This window comes from Diorhabda carinulata, chromosome X (genome assembly GCF_026250575.1).
Source record: "Diorhabda carinulata isolate Delta chromosome X, icDioCari1.1, whole genome shotgun sequence".
NCBI lineage: Eukaryota > Metazoa > Arthropoda > Insecta > Coleoptera > Chrysomelidae > Diorhabda > Diorhabda carinulata.
Genome location: NC_079472.1, coordinates 67,234,046 through 67,251,787, shown reverse-complemented (window position 1 = coordinate 67,251,787; position 17,742 = coordinate 67,234,046). Strand labels below are relative to the sequence as shown.

At 32.1% G+C, this 17,742-nt stretch overlaps 1 protein-coding gene and 1 long non-coding RNA gene across 4 annotated transcripts; one reads left to right on the top strand and one right to left on the bottom strand.

Annotated features, from left to right (window-relative positions):
* The first annotated feature begins 2,688 nt into the window (after nt 1-2,688).
* On the top strand, nt 2,689-15,784 carry LOC130902268 (hematopoietic prostaglandin D synthase-like). Of its 2 annotated transcripts, none has more exons than XM_057814254.1 (5): nt 2,689-2,851; nt 3,035-3,175; nt 5,419-5,586; nt 10,431-10,573; nt 15,402-15,784. In XM_057814254.1, exons 2-5 carry the CDS (start codon nt 3,040-3,042, stop codon nt 15,609-15,611), a joined length of 657 nt encoding a protein of 218 aa, XP_057670237.1. In that variant the 5' UTR covers nt 2,689-2,851; nt 3,035-3,039; the 3' UTR covers nt 15,612-15,784. The 2 variants fall into 2 exon arrangements, with proteins under 2 accessions (XP_057670237.1, XP_057670236.1); XM_057814253.1 differs by having other exon boundaries at nt 2,810-2,936.
* On the bottom strand, nt 10,575-17,242 carry LOC130902270 (uncharacterized). Of its 2 annotated transcripts, XR_009060373.1 has the most exons (3): nt 16,899-17,242; nt 16,048-16,191; nt 10,575-11,941 (listed from the first exon to the last, which is right to left on the bottom strand). It is a non-coding gene; the product is annotated as an uncharacterized LOC130902270 (long non-coding RNA). The 2 variants fall into 2 exon arrangements; XR_009060372.1 differs by having other exon boundaries at nt 10,575-11,698; nt 16,048-17,242.
* Nucleotides 17,243-17,742: the final 500 nt, after the last annotated feature.

The following is a 17,742-nucleotide window of genomic DNA, read 5'->3' as shown; positions in this document are numbered from 1 at the left end:
TAAGCGAAGTAGACTATTAAAAATATGTGACTAGTGGCACAGTACATACGAAAGTAATGGAGGTGTAGTGTGAAATTTATTTTCATCTTATAAGTATATTAAAAAAATTGATGATTTCCGTTCAGAGTCCGTTCAGGCGTTCTACCCAACCGATTTTGCTTAATGTTTTTTTTCAATGAAAGGTATTGATGCACAGATCAGTCATCAACCATCGGATTTCATCTAATTTTCACCAATCTCAAGTTATACTCAAATGCGATTTCCCCCTGTAAATTACTTATGGGAGTTTTTCACATACACACGTTCTATCCTCAATAACTCAGGTTCTAATATAGCTACAGAGTTCGTTTTGGTTTAAGAACACTCGCTGAAACAACTTCTTTCTTTTGGGTTTTCGAACACTTAAATCGGTGGAGTTGGAGAGGAGCTAAGCGCGGACATTCAATGTGGAGTTATGGATTTTTGTAGGGTTTTGGCAATTTTTCTACATTCAAAGATCTATATCTCAGGTTCTAATATAGCTACAGAGTTCGTTTTGGTTCAAGAACACTCGCTGAAACACCTTCTTTCTTTTGGGTTTTCGAACACTTAAATCGGTTGAGTTGGAGAGGAGCTAGGCGCGGACATTCAACGTGGAGTTATGGATTTTTGTAGGGTTTTGGCAATTTTTCTACATTCAAAGATCTATATCTCAGGTTCTATTCAAGATAGAGACTTCGTTTTAGTTTAAGAACACTCGCTGAAACACCTTCTTTCTTTTGAGTTTTTGAACACTTGAATCGGTTGAGTTGGAGAGGAGCTAGGCGCGTGGACATTCAATGTGGAGTTATGGATTTTTGTAGGTTTTTGGCAATTTTTTTCTACATTCAAAGATCTATATCTCAGGTTCTAATATAGCTACAGAGTTTGTTTTGATTTAAGAACACTTGCTGAAACACCTTCTTTCTTTTGAGTTTTTAGACACTTAAATCGGTTGAGTTGGAGAGGAGCTAGGCGCAGACATTCAATGTGGAGTTATGGATTTTTGTAGGTTTTTGGCAATTTTTCTACATTTAAAGATCTATATCTCAGGTTCTATTCAAGATAAAGACTTCGTTTTAGTTTAAGAATACTCACTGAAACACCTTCTTTCTTTTGAGTTTTTGAACACTTGAATCGGTTGAGTTGGAGAGGAGCTAGGCGCGGACATTCAATGTGGAGTTATGGATTTTTGTAGGGTTTTGGCAATTTTTCTACATTCAAAGATCTATATCTCAGGTTCTAATATAGCTACAGAGTTTGTTTTGATTTAAGAACACTTGCTGAAACACCTTCTTTCTTTTGAGTTTTTGAACACTTAAATCGGTTGAGTTGGAGAGGAGCTAGGCGCGGACATTCAACGTGGAGTTATGGATTTTTGTAGGGTTTTGGCAATTTTTCTACATTCAAAGATCTATATCTCAGGTTCTATTCAAGATAGAGACTTCGTTTTAGTTTAAGAACACTCGCTGAAACACCTTCTTTCTTTTGAGTTTTTGAACACTTGAATCGGTTGAGTTGGAGAGGAGCTAGGCGCGGACATTCAATGTGGAGTTATGGATTTTTGTAGGTTTTTGGCAATTTTTCTACATTCAAAGATCTATATCTCAGGTTCTAATATAGCTACAGAGTTTGTTTTGATTTAAGAACACTTGCTGAAACACCTTCTTTCTTTTGAGTTTTTGAACACTTAAATCGGTTGAGTTGGAGAGGAGCTAGACGCGGACATTCAATGTGGAGTTATGGATTTTTGTAGGTTTTTGGCAATTTTTCTACATTTAAAGATCTATATCTCAGGTTCTAATATAGCTACAGAGTTCGTTTTAGTTTAAGAACACTCGCTGAAACACCTTCTTTCTTTTGGGTTTTCGAACACTTAAATCGGTTGAGTTGGAGAGGAGCTAGGCGCGGACATTCAATGTGGAGTTATGGATTTTTGTAGGTTTTTGGCAATTTCTCTACATTTAAAGATCTATATCTCAGGTTCTATTCAAGATAAAGACTTCGTTTTAGTTTAAGAATACTCACTGAAACACCTTCTTTCTTTTGAGTTTTTGAACACTTGAATCGGTTGAGTTGGAGAGGAGCTAGGCGCGGACATTCAATGTGGAGTTATGGATTTTTGTAGGTTTTCGGCAATTTTTCTACATTCAAAGATCTATATCTCAGGTTCTAATATAGCTACAGAGTTCGTTCTTTTCTATTATAATGATTTCTGATACTTATTTAATGGATTCGATGTGAGCGAAGCCGCGGGTAAAAGCTAGTTTAAATTGAATTTTAACTGAAGAAAATTTTTGGTAAGTAAACAATTAAATTTTCCATGATGCGTCAAAACTGTTTTGGATAAATTATTTTTAACACGATGTATTATTTCTGAAGATTGAAGACCATACGATTTGTTCGGATGCATAATAACTAAATAATTATAAATGTATTATAAGCTGTTACCTCAATTAGTTCTTGAAATACAAAGTATATATTTCAAAAATATTTCAACTAGATAGTGTATTTAATTTTATTTCACATTCAAAAAATATTCTCATTAGCTGCATTTCTATTGTGAAAAAAATGTTGCTGGAGAATGTAGTAGGTCAATGTTCAAATTATTGAATAGTTGAATTTAAAAAAATGAAATGCATGAACAGTCAAATAATAACTTCCTTAATCATTAATTTGAGTGCGAATCTGTTGCTAATGTATAAATTTAATCTTTAGTAACCTTTGTTTTACAAAATACATCTCATTATGGTATATAAATTCCAAATCATACTTATACGAATCTCAAAGAAGAGTTGTAACCGAAATAATTTCTAGATCGTCAAATTAACTAGTGAGTATCTTCCATAACAAACAGTACTTTATCCATTTGCTTTTGGTAACTATTGAGAAATAGCCTAGATTAGTTTCGCTTCCAGGTAGCTTTTTATACTATTGAATTTTCAATTTTCACTGCTTCGAATTCAAATTAAACAGATTGTACCGATTTTACCAAATAATTCAAATTTGTTTCAAGGTATAATGGCACCAAATTACAAATTGATTTATTTCGACAATACAGGCAAGGCGGAAGCTATTAGAATGATCTTTGCTTATGCAGGAATCCCATTCCAAGATGAAAGAATTTTACGTGCAGAATGGGATAAGTTTAAATCGAGTAAGTTATGAGAAAAAAACATAAATGTGTAATCCAATGTTACGTAGTTTTTTTAGCAGTGTTCATTATCTTAGTCTTCAAAACTATTGGTCGACTCCAGTGTAGTATTTATCAGATCTTGAAATAGAACTACTCTTCTGGTTAAGCTGTTGCCATCAAAAGCCCTTTGTAAATTTTCCCATACTTGTTTTGCAGTTTTGCATTCCTGAACATGTACGTAATTCTATGGATCCAACAAGAATGTCAGCTTTGACTTCGTTTTCACGTCTTTACTTGAATCCACAGATATATCATACTTCATAATGAATCTCCAAGTCGCGAAGTTTTCTAGTTTCTCCAAATTTTCTGATTAATGTTTTTTCACTTTTTTGATATTTCACCAACCCAACCACGCTCTGCTACCATTGCATAGTTGTGGTATGAAATTAAAGATACTTTTTATTATCACAAAGTTTTTATTCAATTTTAAAAGCTTGGCTACAACCTGACAGTTCACAAAACGTCAGACGCGACACACGCGCATTTAAAAAGAAACCAATTTTGTTGCTTTTTATTTCACTAACTAACTAAAATGTTTCACTCAAATTGCAAGAAAAGAGTGAGATTCAGGGCCGTAGCTAGAGGGGGGCTGGCCAGGGCAGAGCCCTGGTAAAAAAAATTTGAGCCCTGATAAAAAAATACTATAAGAACGCGTCATTTGACTTCACAAGTTTTATTTTCTATATGTATATATTTTTTTTATACGGGTAGAGTCCTGTCCTGTGCCATGCCGACCACCATACCACCGCGTGCCGCGTAGGTTAAGACGCGGCGGCGTAAAGATTTACGTTTATTATTATTATAGTTTTATTTCTTAGGGAAAAAACATATTTAATGGCGGTGTATGTTTCGTCCGTAAATCGTCCCTTAAAATTAAAATATCAGTATATTTCAATGTGAAAATATGGGCCCTGGTAAAAAATCTAATAGCCCTGCTAAAATTGTGGTTCTGACTACGGCCCTGGTGAGATTCCATGTTACATTGATAAACATAAGTAATTAATAATAAATATCTAAAAATTGTATTTTGTATAGCGATTTTTTTTCTATTTTTATCTTTTCTGTGAAAGTTTATCACGGCCATAGTAACATTTTTTACATTATTAGGAAGTATAGATTTCAAAGAATGCAAGTCTCAATAACTTTTAAAAAAAGTTGATATTTTGACAGGAGAATTTGCGATTGAAAATGAGGGTGCTTTTTCGGTCTCATGTTAAAATAAACTGAAAAAATGGATATTTCAAATCAAATAAATTACAGTGTACTCGTATATTGGACAAAAAACTTTCTAATTACACGAAAAATGTGAGATTCCATGTTACATTGATATACATAAGTAATTGAGAAATTAAGAAAATTTTTTGAGTTTTCTAAGAAATTTGCCATCATATCAGAAAGTAGAAATTTCAATGAACAAAAAATACACCAACTTTTTCAAAAAAGCTCATATTTTGACGGGAGAATTTTAGTTTGAAAATTATCTTTTTCGATATAAATCAAAATAAGATGAAAAAATGAATATTTCAAATCAAAGTTGCAGTGTGGTTGAGACATAAAAAGGTGAGTTTTTTATCCAATTTCGTGAAAAAATAATATATTTTGTTACCGATAAAAATAAAATTTTTTTCAAATAATATTCATTATCTCTCCATTATCTAAAAGTTTGCTAGAGTTGTAGTTTTGCCGGAAATTTTATTAAAAACTCACCCTCTCCCCCTTCCCTACTTTAGATCGCCTTATTTTTACTTATATTTTCAAAGGTCAAATGTAAAATTTTATTTTAAAAATCTACCAACCCCCGAGGAAGATCAGACTGTGACTAAGAGTGTCAAAGAAATGAATATATTTTAAAAAAATTATGATGGGTCTTTCCCCCATAACACATTCCCATTATAGAGGGGTGAAATTAGTAACCTTTTTTCGAGAATCAGAGATTAAATCAAGAATAGTGATCATGATTGTTCTATCCAATTTTTTGGTTGTGGAAAAAACTATTCCTCTTGAATTTGATTTCAAAAACGTAAAAATTCACTTTTGCTTACTGTGAAACACCCTGTATAGACATTTTGAGCCACCGTTGCATAAATAATCATATGAATTTATTTCTAATAATAATAAAATTTGACGGTTTTCATTGAAAAAATCTTTGCTGCAGTAGTGTACAAAGTTGAAGATTTTTTATAGGAAGGGTCCATTTTTTTTAGCGACACCTTTGGGACAACTTCCTGTTTTGGAAATAGATGGTAGGAAAATGACGCAGTCAACGCCAATAAGCAGATATCTAGCAAACCTCGCAAACCTTGCAGGAAAAACAAATGAAGAAAATTATGAGATTGATGCCGCTGCTGAAATTCTTTACGATTTATTAAGAGGTGAATATTCTAATTCTTATTAATTGACACTACATTGTTGTGATAATGATAATTATTTATTACTAGTTACCATTTTTAAATATAAATAATAAGTTCTAATCATTTTATGTGTTTAGCTACTATGGCTACTTTATTTTGGATACAGAGTCATCTTTAGATATTTTATCGTCCTGAAAGGTCACGTCTGCCTATGTGGCGCCTTCTGGTGGAGAGATGGTACTTATCCCTTCATATTGGCACCACCGATCCATACGTCGTAAAGGTGTTTACAAGGAATCTCGCAGAGAAGCGGCATCAAGACCTTTTATCATATTAGACAGATCTCAGAGTCACGTTTCTCGAGTAACCAGTTCCAAATTACCTTGATATTGAGAAATGCAGCCAGACCAATCCTTCCATTACCAAAAGTACCTTCCATCTTTCACCACAGATCTGCGGTTTTATCAGTCCAGTTGGAACTTTGGTGACAGGAAATGTCTTTTCTTTAGAATTCCAATCTTTCAACTATTGTTTTAAGTAAAAAATTAGTGGGACTGGTGGGAGCGCCAACTGAGATTCTGATTTTCACATCACTATAAGTCACTACAACGTGAGTTGTAGTCTATGAGAAGAGAGAAGTCTCTGGTATAATGATAGAAATCGCAATCATTTCTAACTAAATCAAATGTAATAATTGGAATGATTTAAATCCCCTGGAAATAGAAAGTCAGGCTGCTGCAACCAGTGTTAAAATAACACAAGGGTGAGAGAGGTATCTGTTACCCTTTAGTTGAGGAAGCTTGGGACGTGGGTACGAGCGGAAAGGTGTCGTTATGGGGGCCACTAAACTTCCTATATAAATGTCGTGTTCAAAAAGCAATTCGGAAGATTCTACAATGAAACGTGGAAATGTGGAAGAATTAATTAACAAAGTGTGCTAACTCCAATATGTTCCGAGCTTTCGAGTACTTGAGGGGTTCAAAGCTGAAGTGGACCAAATCCATGATATGTGATTTTGAGAAAACAGCCGTTGAAGTTTTATCTAAATTTTCTAAATGATATATAAGATGTTTTATATAATTTTTTATACTACATTAAAAATTCATTTCACAGCTTTAACTTAAACATTAATTCTAGTTCTTAATTGATAAAGATATTTTTTACACCTAATCGATATAATTTTATATCATTCTACTGGACTTGGTTCACTTTTCTAGTGGACATTTCGTAAAAAGTATATATAAATAGACAACTTTTGAAATAAACATGTTTAATTTGCATAATTAAGGTTATATACAACGTGAAAAAGTAAACATTAGTTGTAAAGTTTATTATTAATTAGTATCATCATCGGAAACATTTTCGTCTTCAGCGAGTTCGATTGATTGTATTGCGCTTCTTGTGGAAGAAACTTGAGGTAAGTTTTTAAAATAACCGTGGTGTACAGGTGGAACATAAGCCAGAAGATCAATCATATCTTTCTTTTTGGTAGCAGTTACAGGTGTAATGTAAAGACAGTCTTGATTGAAGCGATTCAAAGATGTAATTTTTTTCTTCCGGCACCACTAGTTTTTTCCACGACTGCGAAAAATCGTTCAGTTTCTTTAAATCTTATTTTAAACTCATGGCCCCTATGAAAGCGAACCCAACGAATCTTTAACCAATTAAAAGGCAAGTTATCCGTGTCCTTTTTTTCTATTTGTAATAGCACCTATAATGCCGATGTTCTTAAAAATTCATTCCGTTGAATCTGAATCGTGTTGAAACGAGGCTCCTTCCTATTTGCATACAACATAACGTCCAACCAATCTTCTGGAACGATAATGTTTTGGCATTTTTTACTTGATAATACTATAATGCCTAATGTGAGTCGTCGGGAAGGAACGAATGCCCAGAAACTAAAAAAATTTATTTCAGGCAAGTTTAAGGAATATAAGAGATAACTTAATGTTGCGATTCTAACCTAACAACAAAAAAAATTATATTTCTATGGTTAGAGGCGTTTTCTTTAAGATGCTTGCAGATGTACGAAGCTACATTTTGAGAACCTCTACCACCCTCGGTTCCGTCCCAAACATACATTGGTATTGAAACAGTGTGTATTATAAAATTATAGACATACAAATTCCTTTTATAGTAGGCATGTCGAAAGTTTGGGAAACGGAAGCGGTTTTTGGAGGTCAAATGTGCAGACTTAAAAATCGTCAGAGGCCTTCCGTTGATCGGTTTTAAGAACTCTTCTTGCTTGCTCAGCACAAGCTAAACACATTTTTTTTTCAACTCAAGCTCTTTTCTCTTTTTATTTTGCTTTTCAGCACGCATCTTGAGAAATAACTCTAATAATAATTTATAATGTATAATAACTTTAAAGTGAAAATTAAATTTTTCCTGAGAGCATTTTTGAACATAGAACATTTTCCTTATGTTCAAATTTAGATCAAGGTAGTATCATCGTCTTTTTCCGTTATCCTTCCTGCTGTAGTGACCCTGATAAGATTGAAATGATTTTATGTATGCGACAACATCGGAATCATAAATTTTATTTATTAGGACTTTCTTTCCCCGAGAGTCTATGACTGCAAAAACCTCTTCTTTAGTCAAACAACGATACAGCCGACACCAACTAATCTGTAGCATATCGAGGAAAAACTTTTTGCATACAGTTTTATGGCCTTCTTTGATACGCATCGAGTAAACAAAAGTAGAATTCTTTTCACGCCCCGAACCATCCCTTGATCGCTTTCTCGCGATTCTCGACATTTTTACCAAGCCACGTAGAAATATATTCTGTTTACTAAAATCAACTAATTTCCAAGAAGATTCGAAAAACGGGCTGAAGTTGCTAGAACATTTCGTTTTGCATTTGCCATCAAAATTTGGATCAAACATTTTAGCAGGAATACATTTTCGTTTCTCTTTTTTTATAGATTTTTCCACTATTTCTCAAGAGTTTATTTTTTGTCCAGCTGGCCTCGTTTCTAGATCTTTTTCTACCTGGTTTGTCATTTTCAGGACTTTCTATAGCAAATAAAGTACCGTTAAGGATTTTTATAAAAAGTTATGTTGAGCGACATCTCACTATTGAAGTTAGGTACTACATCGTTCGAACGCACCAACTGGTTCGTCTTCAGATTCCCAATCTGAAAACAAATAATATTTATTGATTTATTACGTAAATATATATCCTAAACATACTTATTTTAGACGTCGAGAATTTTTCAATATTATTGTTGAAAATGTCATTGCTATTATCCTAACTTACCGTCAGAATTCATTTTAACACTCAAAAAGACAAAACACTTATAATAAATTGTCACTGCAGGATGGTATTATCGCCATCTATCGATAAAATGGTGATACTGGGCTTGGTCCACTTCAGCTTTGAGCCTATGGAGTACACTCCATATTTGAGCCCCTCATTTATGTATTTATCGTCTGGGAATGAAATTATGAACAAATACTATATAAAAATATGTATAAAAGTATAACAATAATAAACTTTACTCACAATAATTAATGAAGATTTGAAGCGGTTTTAATTGCGTTATTTCAAAATTCAATATTAAAATTGATGCTTGATACAAATATTGATTCTGGTTACTCCAGAAATCGATATTGATTTTTATTGACTAAGTATATTCTGGATGATGCATTTGGCAAGTCTTCACCATCAAAATTTTGAGAAAGAACTGCTCCCATGTATCATTTTAGAATAAGTAGTAAGAAAGAATTGCTGAGAAAATCCAGGATATTGCACAATTTGTGTACTAATTAAAGCTTTTTTCAAGAACTGACCGCATGTTGGTATTTTGTTGACCAAACAAGTTCAGTTATGCTCCTAGAAAGTTTTGAAGATGCTTTGTATATTTTTTAAATGATGTTTATCTAAGCAGCAGGTTGTCCATGTAAAAGAATGCTTTTTTATCATTTTCTGTAAACTATTTGCATCCACTGAAGTCGATAACTAACAACCATCTCTCTACCTAACTGATCCAGAATGTCGTATTTAATAATTTTATGAGTACTAACGAAAAAGGGCTATTATATTCCGAGGTTGATGGTTATATGATATCATTATCTACCATTTTTCCTATTTGCCAATTTATTTGGTTTTTTAAAACTTGGGGGTTCGATAATTTTTTATCTAAGCGGATTTGTTACCTAAAAGTTCGAGTTTTTGTTTATAAGTACAATTTTCTGTAGTTTTATCTGTTTTTAACGCTAAAATATTGGAAAATTTTAAGCGAAGACTAATAGCATCATTTTGACAACCATCGGTCGACGCAAAATTGTTTTGTACATTGCGGAAAATTGTCTCCATATTCAAATCGCTCGAATGGTTTTTTTTTCACATTTTATATCTTAAATCACAACAGAAATTTTCACAAGAAGATATAATGAATGAAACGTGCATTAAAAAACTTTGGTCTTAGAATAACTCAAGTGTTATTGTAGGTTGGTGAAGTTTCAGTTTGTTGTTCTTTGAAACAAAGAACGTAACTGGTTGTCCATGAAACGAGATCTTAATATTTTTATCATCTAATATCGTCTATATATTCATTACACTGATAAAAAAGCAGATATGAGACAAATAACTTTTTTTATTGAAATTAAACCAAAGTATTTTTCTCTAACCTTAGATTAGAACAAAAATTTTGAGACAGTCGATTTATTGATTAGAATATGTTTGTGAATATCAAAAAACTGGGAAAACAAAAGACACTGACAATAACTGAAAGTTGAATGACTTTTAAAAATAACATATTCGACAGATTAGCTAGAATTTCACTATAATATTCTCAAGTGATGTTCTAATTAAAAAACAAATGATCAAAACATCATTGTATTTAATTGATACATTCCAGGTGCGTACGAATCCTCACATCTCGAATTAAACGAGGAACGAAGAAATATTATGAGAATAAAATTCGAGAGCATGTGTTCTATGGCTTTACCACATCTTGAAACAAATGCAAAGAAAAATGGTGGTTACATCGCTATAAAGAGTGTAAGCAAATAATATTAATTTTATTCTACATATTTTCTAATCAATTCCATTCACAATCCCGATCATGTTATTAAGAAAAAAAAGTGTTGAACACAAAGTGTACTAACTTTAATATATTCCGAGCTTTCGAATACTTATGTATTCGTCGTCTAGGATTGACATTATGGTGAAGCTACAATATAAAAATATGTATAAATGTATGTAATCAAATATATTTATAATAACTAGTTAAGATTCGGCAATTTTAAATTGTGTAATTTCTTGGAAAAACATTGAATCCATGCATTTCAAAGTTCAATATTCAAATTGACGGTTGATAGAATTAATTTATCGAAATATTGATTCTAGTTATTATGGAAATTGTTATTAATTTTTATTGGTTGAATTATTAATGATGTTGAATTTTTATAAGCTAGATAAGGTTGGTTTGTTGTGAATGATGTTGAATATTGATTGGTTAGTTTATGAATGACATTAAATTTTATAGATTAGGTCGTTACGAGTGCTTTACAAACTTTTTTATGAAAACTCATATCATTGAAATCTTTTGAAACGAATTCTATATAACACATTTGACACTGACTTAAACAATGAACTGATATCATCTTCAAGCGTCCATCCCGACATTTTTATGTCACATATTTATACACATTAACCATATAAAAAATCAGTTACTCCTAAAATTTCTGAAATCTTTGAACATCTCAATATATAATTATAGTGTACAGTCAAATTTCCAATATTTAATCTATTCTTACTAAAATAAAAGATAAAACACCAATCAATAAATTGCCTAACATAGTATATGAAATACCTTAAATTGTTGCAAGAATTGCATTGAACAGTCGAAGAGGTCACTCAATAATCGGATAACTTCCTACAAGAGTGATAGCAAATTATATCCTAACAGGTGTTTATTAGCGACATGTGTCAAGCATGAAGGACATAATATGAATTATGAATCGGCCAGTCTTTTGACAATTAAGAAAAACTACAAAACACGTCTATTTTTAGAAACATATATTACTCAAAATGATCTATGCATCCATAAGAATGGACTGGCAATCACTCAATGACTTTACCACACCTAAATTTTATAAAATTTAAAATATCATAGTGTTCGCGCTGAAAACAACAATTGGTATTAGTAACGTTGACAAGTATGTTTATTAACAACAAAAAACAAATTTAAAAATCGCTCAAAAACAACTATAATCTTGCCGGTTGGTAGTGAGAGCAATAAAAACGCGTGATCGGCTTATGGGATGCTAGTGGTACCTTTTGTAACGATTCGTATTGGCTGAAGCAATGTCTGAGAAAGTCAAGTTCACACAGCTGAACGTTACATTAATTCATTATTATTATATTCTAAAAATTTTATATTAATAATTATTTTAAGCTTTTGTTTTATTATGTTATTTATTTACTTTGATTAAAATTAAAAATTAAACTACATTTCTAACATGCAAGAATTGTGACTGTATAATAGCGCATGTTAAACTGCGTTTTGAAAGAAAAAAAAAGTAATAATTAATTGGAGAAGAAGATTTCTAAGGGATATTAAAAAATTCGAGGAGGAAGGAAGAAAAATATATTATCTTGACGAGACTTGGGTAAATGCCGGTCACACGGTGAACAAAGTGTGGACTGATACTAAAGTCTTAAGTGCACGAGATGCATTTATCCGTGGCCTTTCAACGGGCTTAAAAAACCCGACGGGCAAAGGACAAAGATTAATAATCTTACATATTGGCTCCGAAAATGGTCTAGATATGTTTCAATCCAAGAAAACGGGTGACTATCATGAGGAGATGAACTCAGATAGGTTCGAGGGTCGGTTTAAGGGAATTTTAAATAAACTTGAGGACGGATCAGTCATTGTAAAGGACAATGCATCCTATCATTCCAGAAAATTAGACCAGTGTCCTACAAGTTCCACAAGAAAAGCGGACATACAACAGTGGTTAAGGGAACGAAATATTCATTTTGAAAACAATATGGTGCGGGCAGAACTATTGGCATTGGTTAAAGAGAATCGGCCATTAGTCCAAAGATATGTCGTTGATGAGATGGCCAAATAGAAAAATAAAAATTGTTTTACGATTGCCACCTTACCATTGTGAATTCAACCCAATTGAATTCATATGGGTGAGGTGGCAAGGAAAAACACAACATTTAAAATTAGTGATGTCCAAACTTTATTTACTAAAGCTTTAAATAATGTTACCCAAACCAATTGGAGTAAGGCAATCCAACATGTCCGCTTTTTTCGATAGAAAATGTGGGACATTGATAATTTAATGGAAAAACAAGTGGAACCTCTAACAATAAATTTAAGAGCTGATTCGTCCTCGTCGGAATCAGATTCCGATTTAGATTAAAATAAAAATTCATCCGCCCTTATATCTCTCAACCACCTTTTTTGAAAATAAAGAATTTATTCAGCAAAGGACCTTATGTTGTTTATAAAGATTATTATTATTATTATTATTATTTATATCGTTTTGTATGAATTTACTTTATAACCTTTGATACGTATTTGAATAAAACATACCATAAATTTGAAAAAACGTCTAGCTATTTAAGGTTAGGGAAAACAAAATTACGATTAAAATAATAATTATATATATTTATCTATACTTTTTAAAAAATCAAAGCAAGGTATAACATTTAGTAGTTAACTAAGTGAACGAAGATTTTAATGTATGAATGCTATGCAATTGATAAATAAAAGTATTATTTATATGATATGATATTAAAATAAAGTATTTAAAATGTTAGTTTGAAAAAAGCATTTAAAATTCCATCCAAATTTGCCACTAAATACCTTTTAGTGTTGTGTATGGTGTGATTCAGGCTTACAATTTCTCTCTCACGCACTATGCACGTGATTACTCTCTGTAATGAGCGGCCATCCTATAGTCTGATAGGAAATATTAGTTGAACTTGAATAGAAATAAGAGAAATAGAGTACTATAGGTACTATAAGAAAAAAAATTTCCACTCATTTTCAAGGAAAAATGGAAAATCGAACGAATCAAATAATCTTGAGCTTATTCTATAAAAAATGTTTCGAATGTATTATGGGAATGAGACATAGCCACGTTCCAAACATTCAGTTCAGTTTGAGAAACTGTTTATGCAGTTATTGCCTATTAATTATTTAAAGATTCCTTGGTTAGTTTTGAATTGACATTGCATTGATTGAAATAAAAAATAATTCAATAATTTGAGTAAATTCAGAAAACAAGGTGCACATTTACTGTTATTTGGGAAGCTAGGCGCTTCTTCTTCTTCTTCCTGCTGTGTATAGGCATCATTGCCTGTTTTTCTTCATGTCATTGCCTCTGCTCAGTCACCTGGGAGGTTGTCACTCCATCTTTTCCTAGGTCTTCCAAGGCTTCTTTGTCCTGCTGATGATTTGTCCCTTGATATTTTCACAATTCGTTCTTCCGTCATGTGGTCAATGTGTTCATTCCATTTTATCTTTCTATCCAGTACCCAGTCATTGATATTATCTATCCCGCATATTCGTCTTATGTTTTCACTCCTTTCTCTATCCATTAGTGTTCTTCCCGCTATTCTTCGAACTATTTTCTTTTCTGTAGTCTCCAATATCCGTTTCGTTTTAGAGGTCTCAGGTCGAGGCGCTTCTTATTATTAAAAATGACCGATATTTGAATTCATTATTCTTGTTGTTGGGTTCTTCATCATTCAGATTGTTACGTGAGTACAAAATACGGATTTCACACGCTTCGTGTGATTGTAGAGGTGTTGATAATTAGGGTTAATTGAACATGTAAGTTGTTAAGGCTAGTCTCTAATTCTATGAAGCATACAATTGCTTCATTCTATTTTGATCATTCTTTCTTTGTTAACGATGCAGTACGTTTTATTTATAATAAAAAATATGGAGTATGATAAACATGAAAATCATTATTGTTGGTACATTATTGAAGCAGCGTGGCAGCAAGTGAAAGAAAAGACATAGTTAATGTGCGAACAGCACTACTTTGATCTAATTGTTTTAATAGCGGAGTTGTCCAGTTGTCCTTTGATGCTCAGGTGGTCCACCTATGTGGGACAATGTAAGGGAAGAAATAGAAAACCAAATGTCGAATAGTAGAGTTGTGTGCCGATGAAAAATGTCTTTCCCAAAACAACCTGAATAAGAAATAATCATGCAAAGACAAAGGAAAATTACTAGAGCCCGTTGGAAAGAGAAGTCGATCGGAGCGGTCTGTTGTGTGTCTAGTGTAATTATGAAGATTTGGAAATCAAAGCGGAGGTATATAGTGGACAGCTGATGCGAATGTAGAAGGTTTTATTAGAGAAATATTCAGGATTTCTTAACTGAAAGCGGGTTCTGTTGCAATAAGACAATACTTCACCAGATACTGCGTTTAGTGGAATAAGATCGAGAAACTTGGTTGTATTGAACTCCTATCGCTTCTAGCATTTAGTCTGGATCTTGCACGTCAGATTACTGTATATTCAGATACACGGCGAAATTCTGAATTAAAAAATCGGAATCCAAAGGAGACGTTGAATATGCAGCCTAAGAAATGGTTTTATCACGGAAGAGTTTGCTAAACCTTGGCCTGAAGCCATAGAATACGATGGGGTTTACTTCGAATGATTTCCTTTTTGTATTGTATGTTCATTTAGGAACAAAATGAACATTGGAAAACGAAATTATTTATGAGACACTCTCTATATTTTGGTTTATAACATTTATCTAAATAATGTACAGTATCCCAAGGTCTTATTAAGTAATATAATTACGTATCAAATTGATTTTATTGATTTTAATTGAAAAAAGTTTTAGGTTTCCTGGGCGGATTTTGTTTTCATTACTGCATATGAAAATATAAGAAGTTTGCTTAATGGAAAGGATATTTTTGCTAGTTATCCAAATCTTCTGAAAGTGAAAGAAAATGTTATGAAAATACCAAGTATAAAGAATTATATCAAGAAGAGACCAAGAATAAGTGCGACGAGGCCATGGTTTGTTTATGATTTGAGAGATGAATTGTGATGTTTTTCAATGAAGACATATTAGAAAGAAAAATATTTATTATCTATATTACCTATTTCAAACTCAAATTAATAATTACTGGTAAACATCGCATCGGAGACGACGTCTCTTTAAATATTTTTGATTTCTGATTTTGTTACCCATATATTCAAATAGATAAATGTCCTTATAAACTTTTTTTTGTATTTCCTTGAATCGATGAATTTAGAAAATCGCGAAATGGTCATTTACAATATTATCAACTAAAAATTATTACAAATATCAAAAGACTATCTATGATGCGACCTAGAATTTCATCATTTTTATTGATAAATCAATAGACAGATGACACACGACACGAGAAACTATGGTAAGAATTAGTAGAATTCGTACATATTGGGGGGCAGGGAAATTGATTAAACAAACCAAAACCTAAAGAATTGAATAAAACACTCACACGATCGAGGGAAGATGACCTAATTAGACCATGGGATGGATGTAATCCTGATTAGAGACTTTTGCAAAGGAACTTTACCATCTTTTCCCACTAACTTGATTATTCTTCCGTCTTCGTCTAGGGATATCACCAGGATGAAAAGATCTACAACTTATAACCTTAAAATGTATGTGTAAAATAAAAAATCAAGCTTTTGGTTCCTTAGTTTTACCTTTTACAAAAAACAATTTTTGTCTCCGAAAATTTGTGTGTGTGTTTTATGTCCTATATTTACTGTGATTCATTTGATTTGAAATATTCATTTTTTTCCGTTATTTTGACATAATATTGAAAAAGTATTGTAATTTTCGAACGAAAATTCTCGCGTCAGAATATTAGTTTTTCTTAAAAAGTCGGTGAAATTTTTCTTCGTTGAAATATCTACTTTCCGTTTGTGTGAAAGAATATTATTTACACGAAACACGTGAAATTTCATGTTACATTGAAAAACATAAATAATTGGAGTCTAAAATTTCAATAAATATTTAAAAATTGTACACAATGATTAAACAAAATTTTCAGATGCGAATTTTTTTTGATATTTTTGCCTTTTCTGTTTATCACGGCCATAGCCTCAATGACTTTTTAAAAAAAGTTGATATTTTGAGAGGAGAATTTGCGATCGAAAATTAGGGTGCTTTTCAGATCTTATGTCAAAATAAATATTCTAAATCAAATAAATCACAGTGTATATTGGACAATCACAGGTGAGTTTCCAAAAAATTTTGTGAAAAAAATTTATTTCTCCAACCATCAAAAATTGTTGACAATTTTGTATTATTTTCACGTGCAAAAACCATCAATTCCCTTACCGTACAAAAATTTGCTCTACGCTTAGCAACACTTTTATTCCTAGAACTAAAAGTAATTGCATTTGAGCCTCCTCCTTCTTGTTTCGAGAATCTTCTAAATTAACTCGGTGTTCTGCTTATTAAGAGCAGAAAAGTTATATGCGATGCTTTTAACATTGACTTTACTAATGATAAAGCCATTCGGAGGTCTCTAGTAAATATTTTTGAGTCATTCCAGCTAAATAAGCACGTAGAGTCACCAACTCGAATTACTAAAACAAATTCTTCTATTCTAGATTATATAATTCAGGTCTCTCTGACTATGAAACTGTTTTTGCAGGATTTTCACACTCGGTTGATGAGGATTTTCTCTAAAAAAAACTTCACCAAATTTCATAGGTAACTTATGTTCAGCTAATGATTGGATTAATTTTTCAAACCACATAGATACTAAATTTTCAGACTTTTTCGATAAAATTATCAGGGGCTAAAATACAACATTTCCTCTTCGCCCTCGTCAAACTAATCTTCACTGTCAAGGACAACGAAAGGAACACGCACTTCATCCAAGTATATGAGATCACTCTTGTATATTAAAAAGTTCAGACAATCCTCATATCCTCAATTATATCAATAATTATAGATAATTGTTGTATCGAAAAACTATCAAAACTGTTACAACAATCTAGAGACCTAAAATTTCTCGAAAGAAACTTGGTCTGTTATCAGTTATTTGAGAAACAAACCCATTCAATAAAGACTATTCACCTCGTAAAGAATATTAGTTCTAAAATACCTCCAAATCGTGTTGCTCTTTCTTTCCTAGGTCCTTCTAAAAGAATCAGTGACAGTTTCTTCCTCAGAC